At 40.0% G+C, this 19,889-nt stretch overlaps 1 protein-coding gene across 1 annotated transcript in view; it reads right to left on the minus strand.

Moving 5' to 3' along the window:
• LOC125112655 (saccharopine dehydrogenase-like oxidoreductase) overlaps positions 1-19,889 on the minus strand; it is a 55,016-nt gene that overhangs the window by 22,176 nt on the left and 12,951 nt on the right. The window contains 5 exon segments of the mRNA XM_047754995.1: positions 1,198-1,236; positions 1,239-1,256; positions 1,360-1,479; positions 2,545-2,662; positions 3,643-3,773. Coding sequence (XP_047610951.1) covers positions 1,198-1,236; positions 1,239-1,256; positions 1,360-1,479; positions 2,545-2,662; positions 3,643-3,773 — 426 coding nt within the window.

Below are 19,889 nucleotides of genomic sequence, written 5' to 3' on the forward strand. Positions count from 1 at the left end.
TTAAATGCAAATACTACGCCATTTTATATAAGGGAAACTGAGCATTGCAAATTTGGGTATTTGCGGGTGGGAGGGTCCTAGAACCAAGTCCCTGCCTATACTGAAAAAACAACCATGTATAATGGAATATTATTTGGCTGCAAAAAGAAAGGAAATTCTGACACATGCTACAACATGAAGGAACTCTGAGGACATTATGTTATGCAAAATAATCTAATCAAGAGGACAAGTACTGCATGATTCCACTCATGAAGTATTTAGTGTGGTCAAATTCAAACAGACAAAGTAGAATGGTCTTTGCCAGGAACTGTGGGGAAAATAAAAGGGAAAGGAGTGTTGTTTTTAATGAGTATAAAGCTTCAGTTTAGCAAGATGAAAGAATTCTGGAAATGGATGGTGGTGGTGGTTGTGTAACAATATGAATGTATTTGATACCACTGATGCTTAAAAATGGTGGAAATGATAGATTTCATGTCATGTGTATTTTCCCACATTAGGAGCGGGAGAGAGAGAAAGAGGGAGAGAGAGACAAGAGCCTGAACTAAGACAGTGGTGATGTGTTTGGAGAAAAATCTAGAAGGATGCATACATTCATGACTGGGTAGATGACAGTGGCACCAACTGAGATGGGACACAGAGAAAGAAGAGTGTTTGGTGGAAAGAAGTTCAGATTTTTGACACATTAAATTTGAAGTGCCTGAAGCAGTCATATTGTTGAGGATACTGGACAGAAGTAATTCACTTTCCAACAGAGATCCAGGGTGTGTGGAAGCAGAAAGGGAAGGTGTTGGGGGAGGGAGAGAGAGGAGGTAAAAAGGAGAAGATAATTTAGGAGGACAAAAAAATAGAAAAGTAAAAATATGTAAAATCTCTATGAAGAGAATATAATTTCTGGAGCCAGACAGCTGGGCTGTCATCCTAGGCTGGCCATTTACCCATCCTAGGACCTTGGCAAATTTCTTGGCCTCTCAGTGACTCATTTCCCTCATCTGTTAAATGGAGATAACACCTACCCCAAGGAGTGTTGGAAAAGATAAAGTAATCTCATTTATGGAAAGAATGTAAAAAAAAAGTACCAGAAATACAGTTAAGTGCTTCATCAAGTCTTAGCTATTATTTTCATGGCACTGAGGAAAAGTAGAAATAAAATAAAGAAAAATACTACTTTAGAGGCCTGGATACAAAGGAAAGGCTTACCTGTTTTTGTGTTGGACCTTGCTTTGAAAAACAACCAAAAAGGAAAAGAGCCATGGGAACTAAAGGGAAAAAAAAACAAACAAAAACAAAACCTTCAGTGATGTTTTTGAAAATTCATGGAAAATATTTCTAAAGGTCTAATTTCATAAAAATATTACTTACCTTTACGAGAAGTTGCCTTCCAATGCCAAACCTCACAAAGAGTAAAAAAAAAAGTCCAGCAAACATTGGCTTAATAATAGAGGTGATGCCTCCCATAGTTACATAAGCAGCATACTGAACCTAGATGAAGAATAGAAAGCCAGGATGTCACTCCCTCCGTTCTTAGACCAAGTCATCATAAAGAATGTGAGTTACTTCTAACTTACTCCTTGGTCATAAATACCGAACAAAAGCAGTTTCCACTTTATGAATGTGTTATGTTCTAAAAGTTTGGAAACCAGACACTGAGAAGACAGTTTAAAAAAGAAATTGTAATTAGCTCCCCCTACTTGAACACAGAAGTCCTCATAATCTGTGTAGGTAAAGTCCGTAATAATACACTTCAGATTAACAATAAGACATTAGAAAGTGAAGACTCCACTTACAACCTTTAATGACAAAATACTTTAAAAAAAAACAACCAGAGATCGCTTCCTCTTCAAGTCTCAGCAATGGGAGTAATTACTGCCTTAATCAAACAGCGTAGGATGGTACTCCAGAGGTATCAGGGAGAGAAGAGAGAAGAACCCAGACATCTCCACAAGCAAGAGAGAGAGAGGATTCTAACAGCTGAAACTCCTAATAGGATGACTGGGTGTTCATGACACCACAATTTCTTGCACTGAACTTGCTCTGTTGGATTACATTAAAAAGGTATTCGGCAGAATTTCCTTTGTGGCTCAGTAGGTTACCAACTTGGCTAGTATCCATGAGGATGCAGGTTCGATCCCTGGCCTTGTTCAGTGGGTTGAGCCTCTGGCCTTGCCGTGAGCTGTGGTGTGGGTCACAGATGAGGCTTGGATCTGGTGTTGCATTGCTGTGGCTGTAGTGTAGGCTGGCAACTGTAGCTCTGATTTGGCCCCTAGCCTGGGAACCTCCATGTACCACAGGTGCGGCCCTAAAAAGACCAAGAAAAAAAAGGTATTCAGCAGGCCAGATCTGAATTATGGGAGGAGGCCATTACCAACCCCATAAAATACAAAATGCTTTATATACTACCAATTCTTTATGCTTACAGAAATGAAACATGTAGTATTTAGCTCTTTTTTCTTTGCTTTATAAACATAAAAATCCTCAATAAACTGATAGAGGAACTGAATCAAATATAGACTATTCTTTATTAAAAAATAAATCATGTACACTTACAGGTGACTGCTCTAAATTTTCACGCAAGTAACGCTGAGTCTGCTTCACAACAGACACATCTGCTCCCAGGAAAGGAATGGAATAACTGTTGAGTTCTCTGCAGTAAGAAACTGGCCACCTGCAAGACAGACCCATGCTGCAACTTCTCTGTTTATAGTGACCACAACTTGAATTGGTTTATTCCAGAATAAAAACCTTAACCTTTCTAGAAGCAGTTAATAACAACAATGAAGATGGTAGACCTGTTCTTAATTAAAACTACTTCAGTATTTGTCCTTTGTCCTCTACAACGACATCCAAACAAGTGACAAGGTGTAAAAATGAAGTAGGCTTCACACCATGGGCACTTAACATGTAGAGTTTAACCACATTTTATACCCCATCAATTTCCCTAGACAATGCTCAAAGGAAAACTCATTTCAACAGCCAAACTCTGAGTTTAGAGTTCTCACATACGAATTCTATTAAAAGATTGCCTGATTCATGTCCATAAGATCATCACCTTTTTACTGCATAAAATTTAATTGATGTTTAATGTTGATATTGGTAGTGAAGGGTCATAAAACCACTTTTTCCTCAGAATCCATGTTTATTATTATATACGAAGTACTTAGCCTTGGGGTAACATATCAATTGTACTTTATTGAAATGTGAACACATAAAAGAGTATCTGAAACAGAGGAAGTGCTTCATCAAGTCTTAGCTATCCTGAGCTCATGATAAAAAAATCTCCAGGAGTTCCCGTTGTGGCGCAGTGGTTAATGAATCCGACTAGGAACCATGAGGTTGCGGGTTTGATCCCTGGCCTTGCTCAGTGGGTTAAGGATCCGGCGTTGCCGTGAGCTGTCGTGTAGGTGGCAGACGCGGCTCGGATCCCGTGTTGCTGTGGCTGTGGTGTAGGCTGGCAGCTACAGCTCCGATTCAACCCCTAGCCTGGGATCCTCCATATGCCACAGATACGGCCCTAGAAAAGGCAAAAGACAAAAAGACAAAAAAAAAAAAAAAACCTCCAGGTTTTTCTTAGCAGCATATGCTATTAACAGCCAGATCAACAACATGCTTCAATAAACTGAAGAATAGATTTTTGAGATAATATACCTTCTTTTCAGTTTTGGACCAACAACTGGGACAGGCTTCAGATGTGACTCATTTCGTAGTTTCTTCAACTGACTCTTATCTGCAAAACCATAAACTGCTGACTTCCAGGTTCCATCATGAATGCACAACCCCTGATGAAATAATTCAAGAGTTAAAGTAACATGTCTTAAGGGATAATTATTAAATGTAAAACCGAGTAACTTATAACTGATACAAAGAACACTTTGCCTCTATTTGAGCAGACACAGTCCCTCTTTAGTAGCCTTGAGATGTAGTCTCGCAACTGGCTAGGCGACAGTAACACTCATTAGTTTGACCATATTCACTATTGATACTCGGTTTACAGTCTACGTATTTACAACATATGCCCTTTCTTCTTTCCTCCTGCCTTTATGTTCTTTTTAATAAGCCAGTGAGTTTCACTTCATCCCCTTCACTCAACTAATTAGCACTGATTGCTTTAAGCAGAATAAAAGAAACAATAAAACCACCAGAAGATTCAGCTTTTCGTATCAGAGCTTTGATGACACTTCTGAAAGCAGAGAGACATCAACCGAATTTCCATGTTGGTGCGGATTAAGTTCTTCTGCTTTGTTAAAACTAAAAGTCTGAAGAGTTGATTTTATGAAACTATCCTAAATCTGCACCTATCTAATAGGATCTTTTACAAAGATTTCCAAAATACAGGAGAAAAGTTTTTAAAAAACCTACCAATACCTTTTTAGACAAATAAACCATCAAAAAGGCAAAACTTACACTATATTCTAAAAAAAACTCTATTCCATTGAAAAATAGAAAAGTGCACAAGACATAAATGCATAATTTAATGAAATTATGAAGCAAACATCTATGGAAGCCCAAAGGCCCTCCTTCTGTCTTGTCTTTGTGAAAATTAAGAAAAAGTTTTGTTTTTTTGTTAGTATTTTACCACCTAAGTAAGTATTCGTTCCTAAACAGTGCAGTGACTTTTCCTTTTCTAAATTTTACAGAAATGGAATCATACAGTGGATATGCCTTCAGTTTGGTTTCTTTTGTTCAAAATTGTGATGTTAGGATTCATCATGTGTTAGAAGCACTTCCTCCTACTCTGCAGCTGACTTTTTTTTTTTTTAACCTTTCCTTTTTTGTTTTTTGGATTTTTTTGTCTTTTGATGGCTCCCCCTACAGCATATGGAGGTTCCCAAGCTAGGGGTCCAATCAGAGCTGTAGCTGCCAGCCTACACCACAGCCATAGCAACATCAGATCTGCACCATAGCTCATGGCACACTGGATCCTTAACCCACTAAGCAAGGCCAGGGATCGAACCCACATACTCACGGATATTAGTTGGGTTCATTGACCACAGAGCCACGACGGGAACTCTGATCTTTCCATATTCCTAATGTCTTTGGATAAACATTCTCAATCTTAAACTTTAAATGTATACAAATATATTACTTTTTCTTTATATTTAATGCCTACTGTGTTTTGTTTTGATAAACAATCATTCCCTGTACAGCATGGTGAATATAGTTAATACTATATAGCATATAAGAAACTGGCTGAGATGATTTTAAAAGTTCTCATCACAAGAAGAAAAGTTACAGCTAAGTATAGTGATGGATGCTAATGGTGATTATTTTGTAATATATGCAAATACATAATCCTTATGCTCGACACCTGAATAGTATAATGTTATATGTCAACTATACCTCAATAAAAATAAATTAATAAAATAAAATGTATTTCAGGGGAAAAAAGAAGGCATTCCTAACCTTGAAGCCATGAAATATGTCATCTTCCAAAAGCTTACTGTTTTGCCTCATGCGTTTATAATACACCTAAACTTAATTTTTGCATATAGTGCAAAGTATGAATCCAATTTAACTAATTCTCCAGACCCATCATCTCCTGAAAAGACCTTTTAACAGAAATCAAATGCTCATATCACACAAACTATTCTGAGCTCTTTATCCCATTCCACTGGACTGTCACTATTCCCCTGCGAACGTAACACACTGACTTGATAATAAGTCTTCATATTTGAGAGTATCTTTCTACTTTCTCCTTTAGAAAGTTTTGGCTATTCCTGGAGTTCCCGTCAAGACTCAGAGGTAATGAATCCGACTAGTAACCATGAGGTTGTGGGTTCAATCCCTAGCTTTGCTCAGTGGGTTAAGGATTCAGCATTGCAGTGAGCTATGGTGTAAGTCTCAGATCTGATGTTGCTGTGGCTGTGGTGTAGGCTGGCAGGCAGCTGTAGCTCCGCTTTGACCCCTAGCCTAGGAACCTCCCTCCATATGCTGTAGGTATGGGCCTAAAAAGGAAAAAGGAAAAAAAAAAGTCTTGGTTATTCTTGGCTCTCTGCATTTCCATATATATTTTATTTTTGTTTTTGAGGGCCGCACCCACAGCACATGGAGGTTCCCAGGCTAGGGGTCTAATCGGAGCTACAGCTGCCTGCTGGCCTACACCACAGCCACAGCAACGCCAGATCCAAGCCATGTCTGCGACGTACACCACAGCTCATGACAAAGCCAGATCCCACTGATGAGGCCAGGGATTGAACCTAAAACCTCATGGTTCCTAGTCAGATTCATTTCCACTGTGCCATGACAGGAACTCCATCCATATATATTCTAGAATTAGTTTGTCAAGTTGCACACTAAAACAAAACAAACATGAAATAAAAAACCTGTTTGAAGTTTTGATTGGGATTATACAGGATCATAAATTAAGGAAAATCGACATTTTTAACAAATTGAGTCTCCAACCCATGAATACGGTGGATTCGTCCATTAATTTGTCTTCTTTAAGGTCTCTCAATAACATTTTATAGTTTTCTTCATGGAAATTTTTAAAAAATATCTGAATGATGGTATCTAATATACAGCACAAATGAACCTTTCCACAGAAAAGAAAATCAGGGACTTGGAGAATAGACTTGCGGTTGCCTGGGAGGGGGGGAAGAGGGAGGGAGTGGGATGGATTGGGAACTTGGGGTTAAGGGATGCAAACTATTGCTTTTGGAATGGATTAACAATGAGATCCTGCTGTGTCACACTGAGAACTATGTCTAGATACTTAAAACACAGCATGACAATGGAAGAAAAATGTATACAGGTATGTGTAACTGGGTCCCCATGCTGTACAGTGGAAAAAAAAAATTGTGTTGGGGAAATAACAATAAAAAAAAAATCTGAATGACTGAATTTTTATTATCTTTCATTTCTAATTTCCATCCTTACCTTCTTTTTCTTTTACAGCCAAACCTGCGGCCGTCAGGGACTGAATCTGAGCCACATCTGCAACCTATGCCACAGTTGCCAGCAATGTCAGATCCTTTACCCACAGCACCAGGCCAGATACTGAACCAGTAAACACCATGAGACAGGATAGGTTCACTAACCCACTGTGCCATAGCAGGCACTCCAAAAATCTTGTGCATTATTATATCACTTCTTTTTTTTTTTTTTTGCTAAATGATATCACTTATTTTGTCTAAGGGTTTTATTAATATTTTCTCATTTAATTTTATGCAACAGGCACTAATAACCCAATTTTATGGAGAAAAAAAGTCTTAGAAGTTAAAGAACTTGCTTGAAGTCACGGAGTGAGGAAGTAGCAGAGTCCAAATTTATACTCAGGGTGTCACCTCGAGATCAGGGCCCCTGACCATGGCTGTGTGATCTGCTTGCTCTGTGGGACTTAGCCAGAACCTTCAGCCAGAGATATCTGCAGAAAATCACCTGTCCCCTTCCACACGTACTGTCTACTTGCTTGTCCCATGATCTCTGAGAGGGAGGTTTTGGGTTTTTTTTTTTTTTTTATTAAAGCATAGTTGATTCACAAGTCTATAATAATTTCTGCAATACAAAAAAGTGATTCAGTTATACCTGTACACATATCTTTTTTTTTTTTTTTTCAGAATCTTTTACCACACAGATTATTTGGTAGGTTCCACTGTGCTATACAACGGGCCCCCATTGGCCTATCATTCCATACACTGCACTGTGCATATGCCAATCCCCAACCCCCGTTCATCCTTTCCCCCTACCTGTTCCCTTTGGTAGCCACAAGATTGTTTTCAAAGACTGTGAATCTATTTCTGTTCTACAAATAAGTTCACTTGAATCCTTTTTTTAAGATTCCATATGTAAGTCACATCATATTACGTTTGTCTTTCACTAACTTCACACAGAATGATAATCTCTAGGTCCATCCATGTTGTTGCAACTTGCATTATTTATTTTTTTATGGCTGAGTAATCTCCCATTGTATAGATGTACACATTTTCTTATCCGTTTCTCTGTCAATGGACATTTAGGTTGCTTCTATGTCTTGGCTACCGTAAATAGTGCTGCAATAAACAGTGGGGCACATGGATATTTTGGAATTATGGTTTTCTCCAGATAGAAGCTCAAGAGTGGGACTGCTGGATCATACAGTAGTTCTAGTTTCAGTTGGTTTTTTTTTTTCGGTTTTTTTTTTTTTTTTTTTTTTGATCTTTTTGCCTTTTCTAGGGCCGCTCCCGCGGCATCTGGAGATTCCCAGGCTAGGGGTCCAATCAGAGCTGTAGCCGCCAGTCTATGCCAGAACCACAGCAACACCAGATGCGAGCCACATCTGCGACCTACACCATAGCTCATGGCAACACTGGATCCTTAACCCACTGAGCGAGGCCAGGGTTTGAACTTGCAACCTCATGGTTCCTAGTCGGATTTGTTAACCACTGAGCCACAATGGGAACTCCTAGTTTTAGTTTTTTGAGGAAACTCCATACTCTTTTCTATAAGAGTTGTACCAATTTACATTCCCATCCACCCCTTTTCTCTGCCCACTCTCCAGCATTTACTGTTTATAGAATTTTTGATGATTGCCATTCTGGCTGGTGAAAGGTGGTAGGTACTTCATAGTAGTTTTGGATTTCTCTAATAATTAGCAATGTTCAGTATCTTTTCATCTGTTTTTTAGCCATCTGTATGTCTTCTTCGGAGAAATGTCTATTTAGGTCTTCTGCCTATTTTTTATTGCATTTTTAAAAAATACTGAGCTGTATGAGTTGTCTGTACATTTTCGAGATTAATCCCTTATGAGTCATTACATTTGCAAATATTTCCTCCCATTCTGTGGGTTGTCTTTTCATTTTGTGTACTGTTTCCTTTGCTCTGCAAACACTTTTAAGTTTAATCAGGTCCCATTTGTTTATTTTTAACGTTCACTACTCTAGGAGGTGGATCTGAGAAGATATTGCTATGGTGTATGGCAGAGAGTGTTCAGCCTATGTTTTCTTCTAAGAGTTTTATAGTATCCAGTCTTACATTGAGGTCTTTAATCCATTTTGAGTTTCTTGGTATGGTGTTAGTGTTCTAATTTCATTCTTTTACAGATGGCTGCCCAGTTTTCCCACCACCGCTTATTGAAGAGAATTTCTTTTCTCTATTGCCTGCTTTGTCATAGATTAGTTGACCATAGGTGCATGGGTTTATTTCTGGACTTCCCATCCTGTTCCACTGATCTATGTTTCTGTTTTTGTGCTAGTACCATAATGTTTTGATGACTGTGGCTTTGTAGCATTGTATGAAGTCAGGGAGCCTGATTCTTCCGGCTCCATTATTTTTTCTCAGAATTGCTTTGGCTATTCAGAGTCTTTTGTGTTTCCATACAAATTTAAAATATTTTTGTTCTAGTTTGGTGAAAAATGCCACTGGCAATTTGACAGGGATTGCACTGCATCTAAAGATTGCCTTGAGGAGTATAGTCACTTTGACAGTATTGAGTCTTCCAATCCAAGAGCATGGTATGTCTATTTGTTTGTCATCTTTGAATTCTTTCATCAGCATCTTATAGTTTTCAGAATACAGGTCTTTTGTCTCTTTAGGTAGGTTTATTCCTAGGTATTTTAATATGATGGGAAAAGGGACTGTTTCCTTAATTTCATTTTCTGATCTTTTATTATTAGTATATAGAAATGCAATTTATTTCTGCGTATTAATTTTGTATCCTGCAACTTTACCAAATTCAATGATAAGCTTTAACAGTTTTCTGGTGGCCTTTTTAGGATTTTCTATGTACAGTATCATTTCATAGGCAAAGAGTGACAGTTTTACTTTTCTTCCAATTTGGATTCCTTTTATTTCTTTTTCTTCTCCAGTTGCCATGGCTAGGATTTCAAAAACTATGTTCAATAACAGTGGCAAGAGTGGATATTCTTGTCGTAGTGGGAATTTTTCAGCTTTTCACAATTGAAAATGATGTTAGCTCTGGGTTTGTCACATATGGCCTTTAATATGTTGACACAGGTTCCCTCTATGCCCACTTTCTGGAGAGTTTTGATCATAAATGGGTGTTGGGTTTTGCCAAAAGCTTTTTCTGCATCTTTTGAAATGATCCCCTATGGATTCTATACTTCAAATTGTTATTGTGGTATATCACACTGATTGATTTGCAGATATTGAAGAATCCTTGCCTCTCTGGAATAAATCCCACTTGATCATGGTGTATGATCCTTTTAATGTATTGTTGGATTTGGTTTGCTAGTATTTTGTTAAGGATGTTTGCATCTATGTTCAGTGATATTGGCCTGTAATTTTCTTTTTTTTTAGTATCTTGGTCTGGTTTTGGCATTGGGGTGATTGTGGCCTCATAAAATGAGTTTAGGAGTGTTCTGCTGAAATTTTTGGGAGCAGTTTCAGAAGAATAGGAGTTAACTCTTCTCTAAATTTTTGATAGAATTTGCCTGTGAAACCATCTCGACTTTTGTTTCTTAAGAGTTTTTATTTATTTTTATTTTATTTTATTTTTGTCTTTCTTTTTTTTTGGCCTTTTGTAGGGCCGCTCCTGTGGCACATGGAGATTTTCAGGCTAGGAGTCTAATCGGAGCTGTAGCCACCAGCCTATGCCACAGCTACAGCAACAGGGGATCCGAGCCTGCATCTGCAACCTACACCACAGCTCACGGCAATGCTGGACCCTTGACCCACTGAGCAAGGCCAGGGATCAAACCCGCAACCTCATGGTTCCTAGTCGGATTCGTTAACCACTAAGCCACAAAGGGAACCCTTTGTTGGAAGTTTTTAAATCATAGTTTCAATTTCAGTACTTGTGAATGGTCTGTACACTTTTTTCTTTTTCTTTCTGGTTTAGTCTTGGAACGCTGTACCTAAGAGTCTGTCCGCTTCTTCTAGGTTGTCCGTTTTACTGGCTTATAGTTGCTTATAGCAGTCTCTTATGATTCTTTGTATTTCTGCGATGTCCACTGTAACATCTCCTTTCTTATTTCTTATTTTATTGAGTCCTTTTTTCCCTGATGAGTCTGGAAAAGTGTTTGTCCATTCTGTTGATCTTTTCAAAGAACCAGCTTTTAGTTTCACTGATTTTTCTACTGTTTTCTTCCTTTCTAATTCATGTATTTCTACTCTGAGTTTTGGCATTTTGTTTTGTTTTGTTTTTTTTTGCTTTTTTTTTTTTTTTTTTTTTTTTTTTGCTTTTTAGGGCCACACCCACAGCATATGGAGATTCCCAGGCTAGGGGTCTAATCGGAGCTATTGCCGCTGGCCTACACCACAGCCACAGCAAACACAGGATCCAAGCCACATCTACAACCTACACCATAGCTCATGGCAACACTGGATACTTAACTCACTGAACGAGGCCAGGGACTGAACCCGAAACCTCATGGTTCCTAGTTGGATTCACTTCCATTGACGCCACGACAGCAACTCCTTTCTACTCTGATGTTAATGATTTCTTTCCTTCTACTCAATTTGGATTTTGATTTTCTTCTTTTCCTACTTGCTTTAAGTGTAAGGTTAGGTTGTTTGAGAATTTTCTTTTTTCTTCAGGTAGGCTTGTATTGCTATAAACTTCCCTCTAAGTGCTGCTTCTGGTAAATCCCATAGTTCTTGGATCTTTGTGTTTTCATTTTCATCTGTCTATACATATTGTTTGATTTCCTCTTTGATTTATTCAGTCATCCACTGGTTGTTCACTTGCATATTGTTTAGCCTCTAGGAGTTTGTGTTTTTTGCAATTATTTTCTTGTTGATTTCTAGTATTATAGTGCCAAATAGTGTTCGGATTTATATTCACTGACTAATTTAATCCTCATATTGACCACACGGACATACTATTATCACCTCCTATTATAGATCATCTCTTTCAAAAGAAGGCTGTTTTCTAGCTCTATCTATTTTCTCACTATCTCCCTGCAGTGGACATCAAGTTTGTTGTCAGTCCTGCACTAATTCCCTGGAAGCCTACTCCATTTTCTGCTTATAAAACTCTCTTTCCTACTTGGAATTTGTTAGAAGGGCTTGGCCCTATGATCTCCTCTCCAGAGGCAGAGGCTCATGACCCAGGCCTGGGCAATCTGATCACTCCATTACTCCAGTCACAATGACTGGCTCAAGAATGACCAAATGACCAAATACTTGACTAATCTTCTTCTCGTTCTTCTTTTTTCTTTCTTTCTTTCTTTTTTTTTTGCTTTTTAGGGCCCCACCTGTGGCATAAGGAAGCTCCCAGGCAAGCAGTCAAATCAGAGCTGCAGCTGTCAGCCAACACTACAGCAATGCCAGAATCTGAGCCGCGTCTGTAAGGAATACCATGGTTCATGGCAATGCCGGATCCTTAACCCAATGAGTGAGGTCAGGGATCAAACCTGCATCCTTATGAATACTAGTTGGGTTGTTACCACTGAGCCACAATGGGAACTTCCTTGACAAATTTCTATATCATTTCATATACAAACTCTGGTCATTGTTCCTGGGAAATCAAGGAGTTTCTGTTGTGGTGCAGTGGGTTAAGAATCTGAATGTAGAAGCTTGGATGCAGCAGAGGCATAGCTTCAATCCCCAGCTATGCACAGTAGGTTAAAGGATCTGGTGTTGCTGCAGCTTTGGCAACAATAGCAGCTGCAGCTCAGATTCAATCCCTGGCACAGGAACTTCCATATGCTACCAGTGAGTGATAAAAACAAAACAAAACAGGAGTTCCCGTTGTGGCACAGTGGTTAACGAATCCGACTAGGAACCATGAGGTTGCGGGTTCGATCCCTGCCCTTGCTCAGTGGGTTAACGATCCAGCGTTGCCATGAGCTGTGGTGTAGGTTGCAGACGCGGCTTGGATCCCGAGTTGCTGTGGCTCTGGCGTAGGCCAGTGGCTACAGCTCCGATTTGACCCCTAGCCTGGGAACCTCCATATGCCGTGGGAGCAGCCCAAAGAAATAGCAAAAAAAGACAAAACAAAACAAAACAAGGAGTTCCCGTTGTGGTCATCGGATTAAGAACTCGATGTAATGTCCATGAGGATAGAGGTTTGATCCCTGGCCTTCCTCAGTAGGTTAAGGATGTGGTGTGGTCACAAGCTCTGGTGTAGGTCACAGATGCACCTACACCATAGGTCACACCATGTTGCTGTGCCTATGGTGTAGGCTGGCAGCTGAAGCTCCAACTGACCCCTAGCGAGGGAACATTCATATGCCACAGGCGTGGCCCTAAAAAGAAACCAACTAAAACATGGTCCATTCCCAGAAATGAAACTATTTTATGTTCCTAAACAGACCATAAATTCAGTAAGATTACACTTCTACCATACATTCCTTCTATGGCTACAACTTCTAAGGCCAAGTGAGATACACAATAACTATTCAGTGCTTTGCAGTAAGGTGATAACTTTCTAGGTTGACAACACTCATCATGTAACAACAATAGATCCTTAACGTTAGGATAATGGTAACTCCGTCTAACACAATGCGTCAGGCAGGGATTTTAAACAAATTCTATCTTAAATCAAAATAATTCTCAACAGGGAAATCCCACTGTGGCCCAGCAAAACGAATCCAACTAGTATCCATGAGGATGTGGGTTCAATCCATAGCCTTGCTCAGGGGGTTAAGGAGGTGGTGTTGCTGTGACCTGTGGTGCAGTTCACAGACGTGGCTCAAATCTTGCATTGCTGCAGCTGTGGTGTATGCCAGCAGCTAGAGCTCTGATTCAACCCTTAGCCTGGGAACTTCCATATGCTGCACTTGCTGTCCTAAAAAAGCAAAAAAAGCAAAATAATTCTCAGAAATCTTTACTTTTTAAATAGAAACACAGAGGGGGGCGAGATCAAGATGGCAGAGGAGTAAGCAGTGGTGCTCACCATTTTCTATAAACACAGAAAAAAATCATTCTGTGTGTAGAATGATTCGCACAAAACATCCATGGAATGCTGGCAGAAAACCTTAAACCACCCAAAAGGGCAAGAAACCCTCCACATAACTGGGTAGAACAAAAGGGACCAAAAAAAAGAGTGGGGTGGGGGGGGGGGAATCGGGATGGGACTAGTGCTCCTGAGAGGGAGCTAAGAAAGAAGAAAGGAACCCACACCCTTGGAAGCCACCTGACAGGGAGATCAGCCGAGAGAGAGGGACCTCAGAGCCTCAGAGAAAAGCACAACAGCTGGAAAGAGGAGGGCAAAGCAGAGAGAGAGAGAGCCACATAGACCATTGGTGCCACTGCCCTAGAACACCACAGCCTGAGATGCTCAGAAAGGGGCTGGGTGCTGAGACTCAGGCTCTGGAGGTCAGTTCTGGGACAAGGACTAGGGTTGGCTGTGTGGAGACAGCCTAAGGGGGTAAGGAGCATGTGCAAAGGGCTATGGAGGGGAGTGCCTCAGCCAAGGGAACCACAGAAGCAAGGCGCCATTGTTGGGGAGATTGGGAGGAGGAGGGGCAAATCACCACAGGAGTATCTGTCTCTGTACACAAGTGGACTCTCAAAGGGCAGGGTTATGGGTGGCGAGGCACCTGTTTGAGAGGGGTAGAGGTGACAGGCCCTTCTTACACAGGCCATGGGTGGTGGTGCTTCCTCTTCGGGCTACCTGCAACCGAGCACCTCTTGCATGGTCTACAGTCATATCAGACTCCAGAGGTGGGCATGGCCCACCACCACTAGGGATCTGTGAACAGACACCACCTATGGCCACAGTCACCTCAGAGGTCACCAAACAGGAAGGCACTGCAACCACAACCACCCATTGCTGCTCTCATGCCCCTGGGAACCCACACATCTTGCCGCTGCCACTGCCAAATGCTCCAGGTGCCACCTACCTCTGCCTGACGGTCACTGATACCACCAAGATGCTGCAACTAGGAGTAGCCTGAGCCACCTTCCTGTGGGTCTTTGCCATTGTCAAGGGCCCAGTAACCAGGCACTGACTACTAGCCCTGCCCACTGCCTCCATCTCCCTGGAAGCACACGGAAGCAGTGTATCAAGGGGATGACAGCCTGCACACACTAAGAAAGAGAGAGAAAGTATCCAAAAAAGCAGCCCGCACACAAAAACTAAATTGTAAGCCCTCACAAGATACCCAGGAGTGCTCTTGCCTATGAAGAGCCCTCGGAGTCTACAGTAGTTGTTTTCCCGAAACACACAGAATAAGAAAAATAGAAGCAGAATGAAGCAGCTCAGGAACCATTCCCAGTTACAAGAACAGGAGAATTCCCCTGAGGGAGTAAAGAGTGAAACAGACCTCTGCAGTCTAACAGGCACTGAGTTCAAAAAGATACAGTGAATGGGAGTTCCGTCGTGGCGCAGTGGTTAACGAATCCGACTAGGAACCATGAGGTTGCGGGTTCGGTCCCTGCCCTTGCTCAGTGGGTTAACAATCCAGCGTTGCCGTGAGCTGTGGTGTAGGTTGCAGACGTGGCTCGGATCCCGCGTTGCTGTGGCTCTGGCGTAGGCCGGTGGCTACAGCTCCGATTCAACCCCTAGCCTGGGAACTTCCATATGCCACGTGAGTGGCCCAAGAAACAGCAAAAAGACCAAAAAAAAAAAAAAGAGACAGTGAAGATGCTGAAGGAATTAAGAGTGAATTATTAAGGAATTAAGAACTGATATGAACAGCAGTGCAGACTACTTTAGAAAGGAACTCGAAAACATAACCAGGAGCCAAGAAAAATGAGAAAGTTCGTTTGCAGAGACACAAACTGAGTTAAAGGCACTGAGGAGCAGAAAGAATAATGCAGAGGAACAAATTAGTGACTTGGAAGATAGAATATTGGAAATCACCCACCCAATCAGGACAGCAGATACAAAACCAAATGAAAAAACCACAGAAGCAATGGAAGAGCTCCATGGCATAATATAGAGCAGGCCAATCTACACAAAACAGGGATTCCAGAAGGAGAAGAAAAAGACAATGGGACTGAAAATATATTTGATGAAATTATGGATGAAAACATTCCAAATTAAAGGAAAGAGACATCAAGATACAGGAAGCACAGAGGGCCCCAAACAAGGTGAACCCAAACAGTCCCACACCAAGACATACTAAAATAAAAATGGCAAAAGTTAAAGAGAGGAATCAAAGGCAGCAAGAGGAAAACAAAGAATTAATTATAAGGGAACCACCATAATGCTATCAGCTCATTTCTCTATAGAAGCAATACAGGGCAGAAGAGAGTGCCAAGATATATTGGAAGTTCTAAAAGGGAAACATTTGCAGCCTAGTGTACTCTACCCAGGAAGAATATCATTTAAAATACAAGGAGAAATACAGTTTTTCTCCGACGAACAAAAGCTAAAAGAGTATAGCAATACAAAATCCATTCTCCAAGAAATACTGAAAGGGCTTCTCTAAATAAAAAAAGAAGAAATAAGATGGAGGAAATCACAATTGGAGAGAAATCACTTAAATAAGCCAGTATACAGATCTAAAAGGGAGAAAAAAACCTACTATAAAATGACGATAAACACAAGGAATAGCAAAAGGACAAACATGAAGATGTTTAAAAAGGACTTCAAAATCATACAATGTGGGGAAGGAAAAAGAAAATCTAGACTCTTTTTTTTTTTTTTTTTAGAATGTCTTGGAGCCTATATGACTATCAGGCAAGCAGATATAGGTAGGGGTTAACATAACTGAAAAACAGGGCAACCACAAGTCAAAACCAAACAATACAGTCACAAAAACTAAAAAGAAGAGGACACAAGCAGACAATAAAAGGAAATCATCCAATCCAAAAAAGGAAAGAACAAAGAAAAACAGAATCAACTGGTAAACAAGGTTTAAAATGGCAATAAATACATACTCATCGACAATTACTTTAAATGTCAATGGCCTGAATGCTCGAATCAAAAGACACAGAGTGGCAGACTGGATAAAAACACAAGAGCCTATGACATGCTGCCTACAAGAGACTCACCTTATGGCAAAGGACACATGTGGTTTGAAAGTGAGTGTTTGGAAAAAGCTACTTCACACAAATGGAAAAAACAGGAAAGCGGGAGTTGCAATACTCCTATCAGACAAAAGAGACTTCAAAACGTAGGCCCATAAAGAAAAAGGACCCTATTTAATGATAACAGAATCCATTCAAGAAGAGGATATTACACTTGTCAATATATATGCCCCTAATATAGGAGCACCCAGACACACACAACAAATACTAGCAGACATAAAAGGAGAAAAGGATGGGAATACAATAACAGCAGAAGACTTCCAACACCCCATTCACATCAATGGACAGATCCTCTAGACAGAAGATCAATACAGCAACAGGAATCTTAATGACACAACAGAAAAGAGAGACTTGATTGACATCTTCAGGACATTACATCCAAACAAATCACAATATACCTTCTTTTCAAGTGCACACAGAACATTTTCAAGGAATGACGACATACTGGGCCACAAAACTCACCTCAACAAATGTAAGAGTATAGACATTATTGCAAATATCTCCTCTGACCACAATGGCATGAAACTAGACATCAACCACAGGTAAAGAAATGAGAAAAAAATGACTACATGGAGATGAAACAACATGCTACGAAAAACTCAGTGGGTCAATGGGGAAATCAAAATGCAAGTTAAAAGACCTCAGGACAAATGATAATGAAAACACAACCCATCAAAATCTACAGGATGCCACAAAAGCAGTTCTTAGAAGGAAGTTCATAGCAATACAAGCCTTCCTCAAAAAAGAAGAAAGATCTCAAATTGAAAACTTAACACACCACCTAAATGAATTAGAAAAAGAACAAACAAACCTAAAGTCAGCAGAAGCAAGGAAGTCATAAAGATCAGAGAGAAAATCAACACAAGAGAGAGTTAAAACACAATAGAAAAAAAATCAGTAAAACCAAGACCTGGTTCTTTGAAAGGGTAAACCAACTTGACGAACATCTGGCCAGGCTCCCCAAGAAGAGAAGAGCAAGAACTCAAACAAAATATGAAAAGAAAAAGGAGAAATCTCAAAGGATACTGCAGAAATCCAAAACCATAAGAGAATACCATCAATTATATGCCAACAAATTGGACACCCTCGAAGAAATGGAAAACTTTCTAGAGGCTTACAGCCCACCAACACTCAATCAAGAAGAACCAGATCAACTGAACAGACCCCATCACTAGAAATGAAATGGAATATGTCATAAAAACACTCCCTACCAAAAAAAGTCCAGGGCCAGATGGCTTCACAGGCAAATTCTACCAAACACACACAGAACCTATACCCATCCTCCTTAAACTTTTCCAAAAGGCTGAAGAAGGAACACTCCCAAAGACAATCCAGGAAGCCACCATCACCCTAACACCAACACCAGACAAAGATACTACCAAGAAAGAAAATTACAGGCCAGTATCTTTGATGAATATAGATGCAATCATTTTCATCAAAATTTTAGCCAACTGAATCCAACAGCATATACAAAAGATTGCACACCATGACCACGTAGGAGTCATCCCAGGTTCACAAGGATGGTTCAACACATACAAATCAATGTCATACACCACATTAACAACAGAAAAGCCAAAAAACCATAGGAGCATCTCAACAGATGCCAAAAAAGCATCTGACAAAGTCCTACACCCATTCCTGATTAAAAACTCTTCCCAAACCTTAACACAATCAAAGCCATTTATGACAAGCCCACAGCCAACACAATACTCAATGAGAACAGCTGAAAGCCTTCCCACTCACATCTGGACCAAGACAAGGATGCCCACTCTCACTTTTATTCAACATAGTATTGGAAGTCCTAGCCACAGCAATTAGACAAACAAAAGAAGTGAAACATATCCAGATTCGAAGAGAAGAGCTAAACCTGTCACTCTACATAGATGACAGGATACTATATATGGAAAACCCTAAGGACACCACACAAAAACTACTCAAACTGATCAACAAATTCAGCAAAGCAGCAGAGTACAAGATTAACATTCAGAAATCACTTGCATTTCTGGATCCTACCAATGAAATATTAGAAAGGGAATATAAAAATACAATACCATTTAAAATCACACCCCCCAAAATCTAATAAATCTAGGAATAAATCTAAGGAGGTGAAACTATCAAACATTCCTCAAAGAAATAAAAAGAGGATTCAAAGAAATAGAAAGATATTCCATGCTTCTAAATTAGAAGAAGTAATATCATTAAAATGGCCATACTACCCAAAGCAATCTACAGACTCAACGCAATCCCTCTCAAAATACCCAGGTCATTTTTCACAGAACTACCACAAACAATCCAAAAGTTTATATGGAACTATAAAGACCTAGAATTGCCAATGCAATCTGGAGGAACAAAAACCAAGCTGGAGACATAACTCTCCCAGACTTCAGACCTTACAAAGCTCCAGTCATCAAGGCAGTATAGTACTGGTCCCAAAACAGACACACAGACCAGTAGAACAACAGAGAACCCAGAAATGAACCCAGACACCTATGGTCAATTAATCTTCAACAAAGGAGGCAAGAATATTAAAGGGGAAACAGGCTCTTTACCAAGTGGTTCTGGCAAAACCAGAGCACTGCATGTACATCAGTGAAACTAGAACACACCCTCACACCATGAACAAAAGTCAACTCCAAATGATTTAAAGACTTAAACATAACACAAGACACCATCAAACTCCTAGAAAAGAACATAGCCAAAACATTCTGTGACATCAACCCAACAAATGTTTTCTCAGGTCAGCCTCCTCAGGCAACAGAAATAAAACCAAAAAGAAACCAGCTGGACCTAATCAAACTAAAAAGCTTTTTGCACAGCAAAGGAAACCATAAAAGAAACAAAAAGACAACCTACAGAATGGGAGAAAATAGTTGCAAACCACGCAGCCGACAAGGGCTTAATCTCCAAAATATACAAACTATTCATATAACTCAACAGCAAAAAAAAAACCAAACAACCCAACTGAAAAATGGGCAGAAGACCTGAAGAGACACTTCTCCAAAGAAGATGTCTGGATGGCCAACAGGCACAAGAAAAAA

This window comes from Phacochoerus africanus, chromosome 12 (assembly GCF_016906955.1).
Source record: "Phacochoerus africanus isolate WHEZ1 chromosome 12, ROS_Pafr_v1, whole genome shotgun sequence".
NCBI classification, from domain to species: Eukaryota; Metazoa; Chordata; class Mammalia; order Artiodactyla; family Suidae; genus Phacochoerus; species Phacochoerus africanus.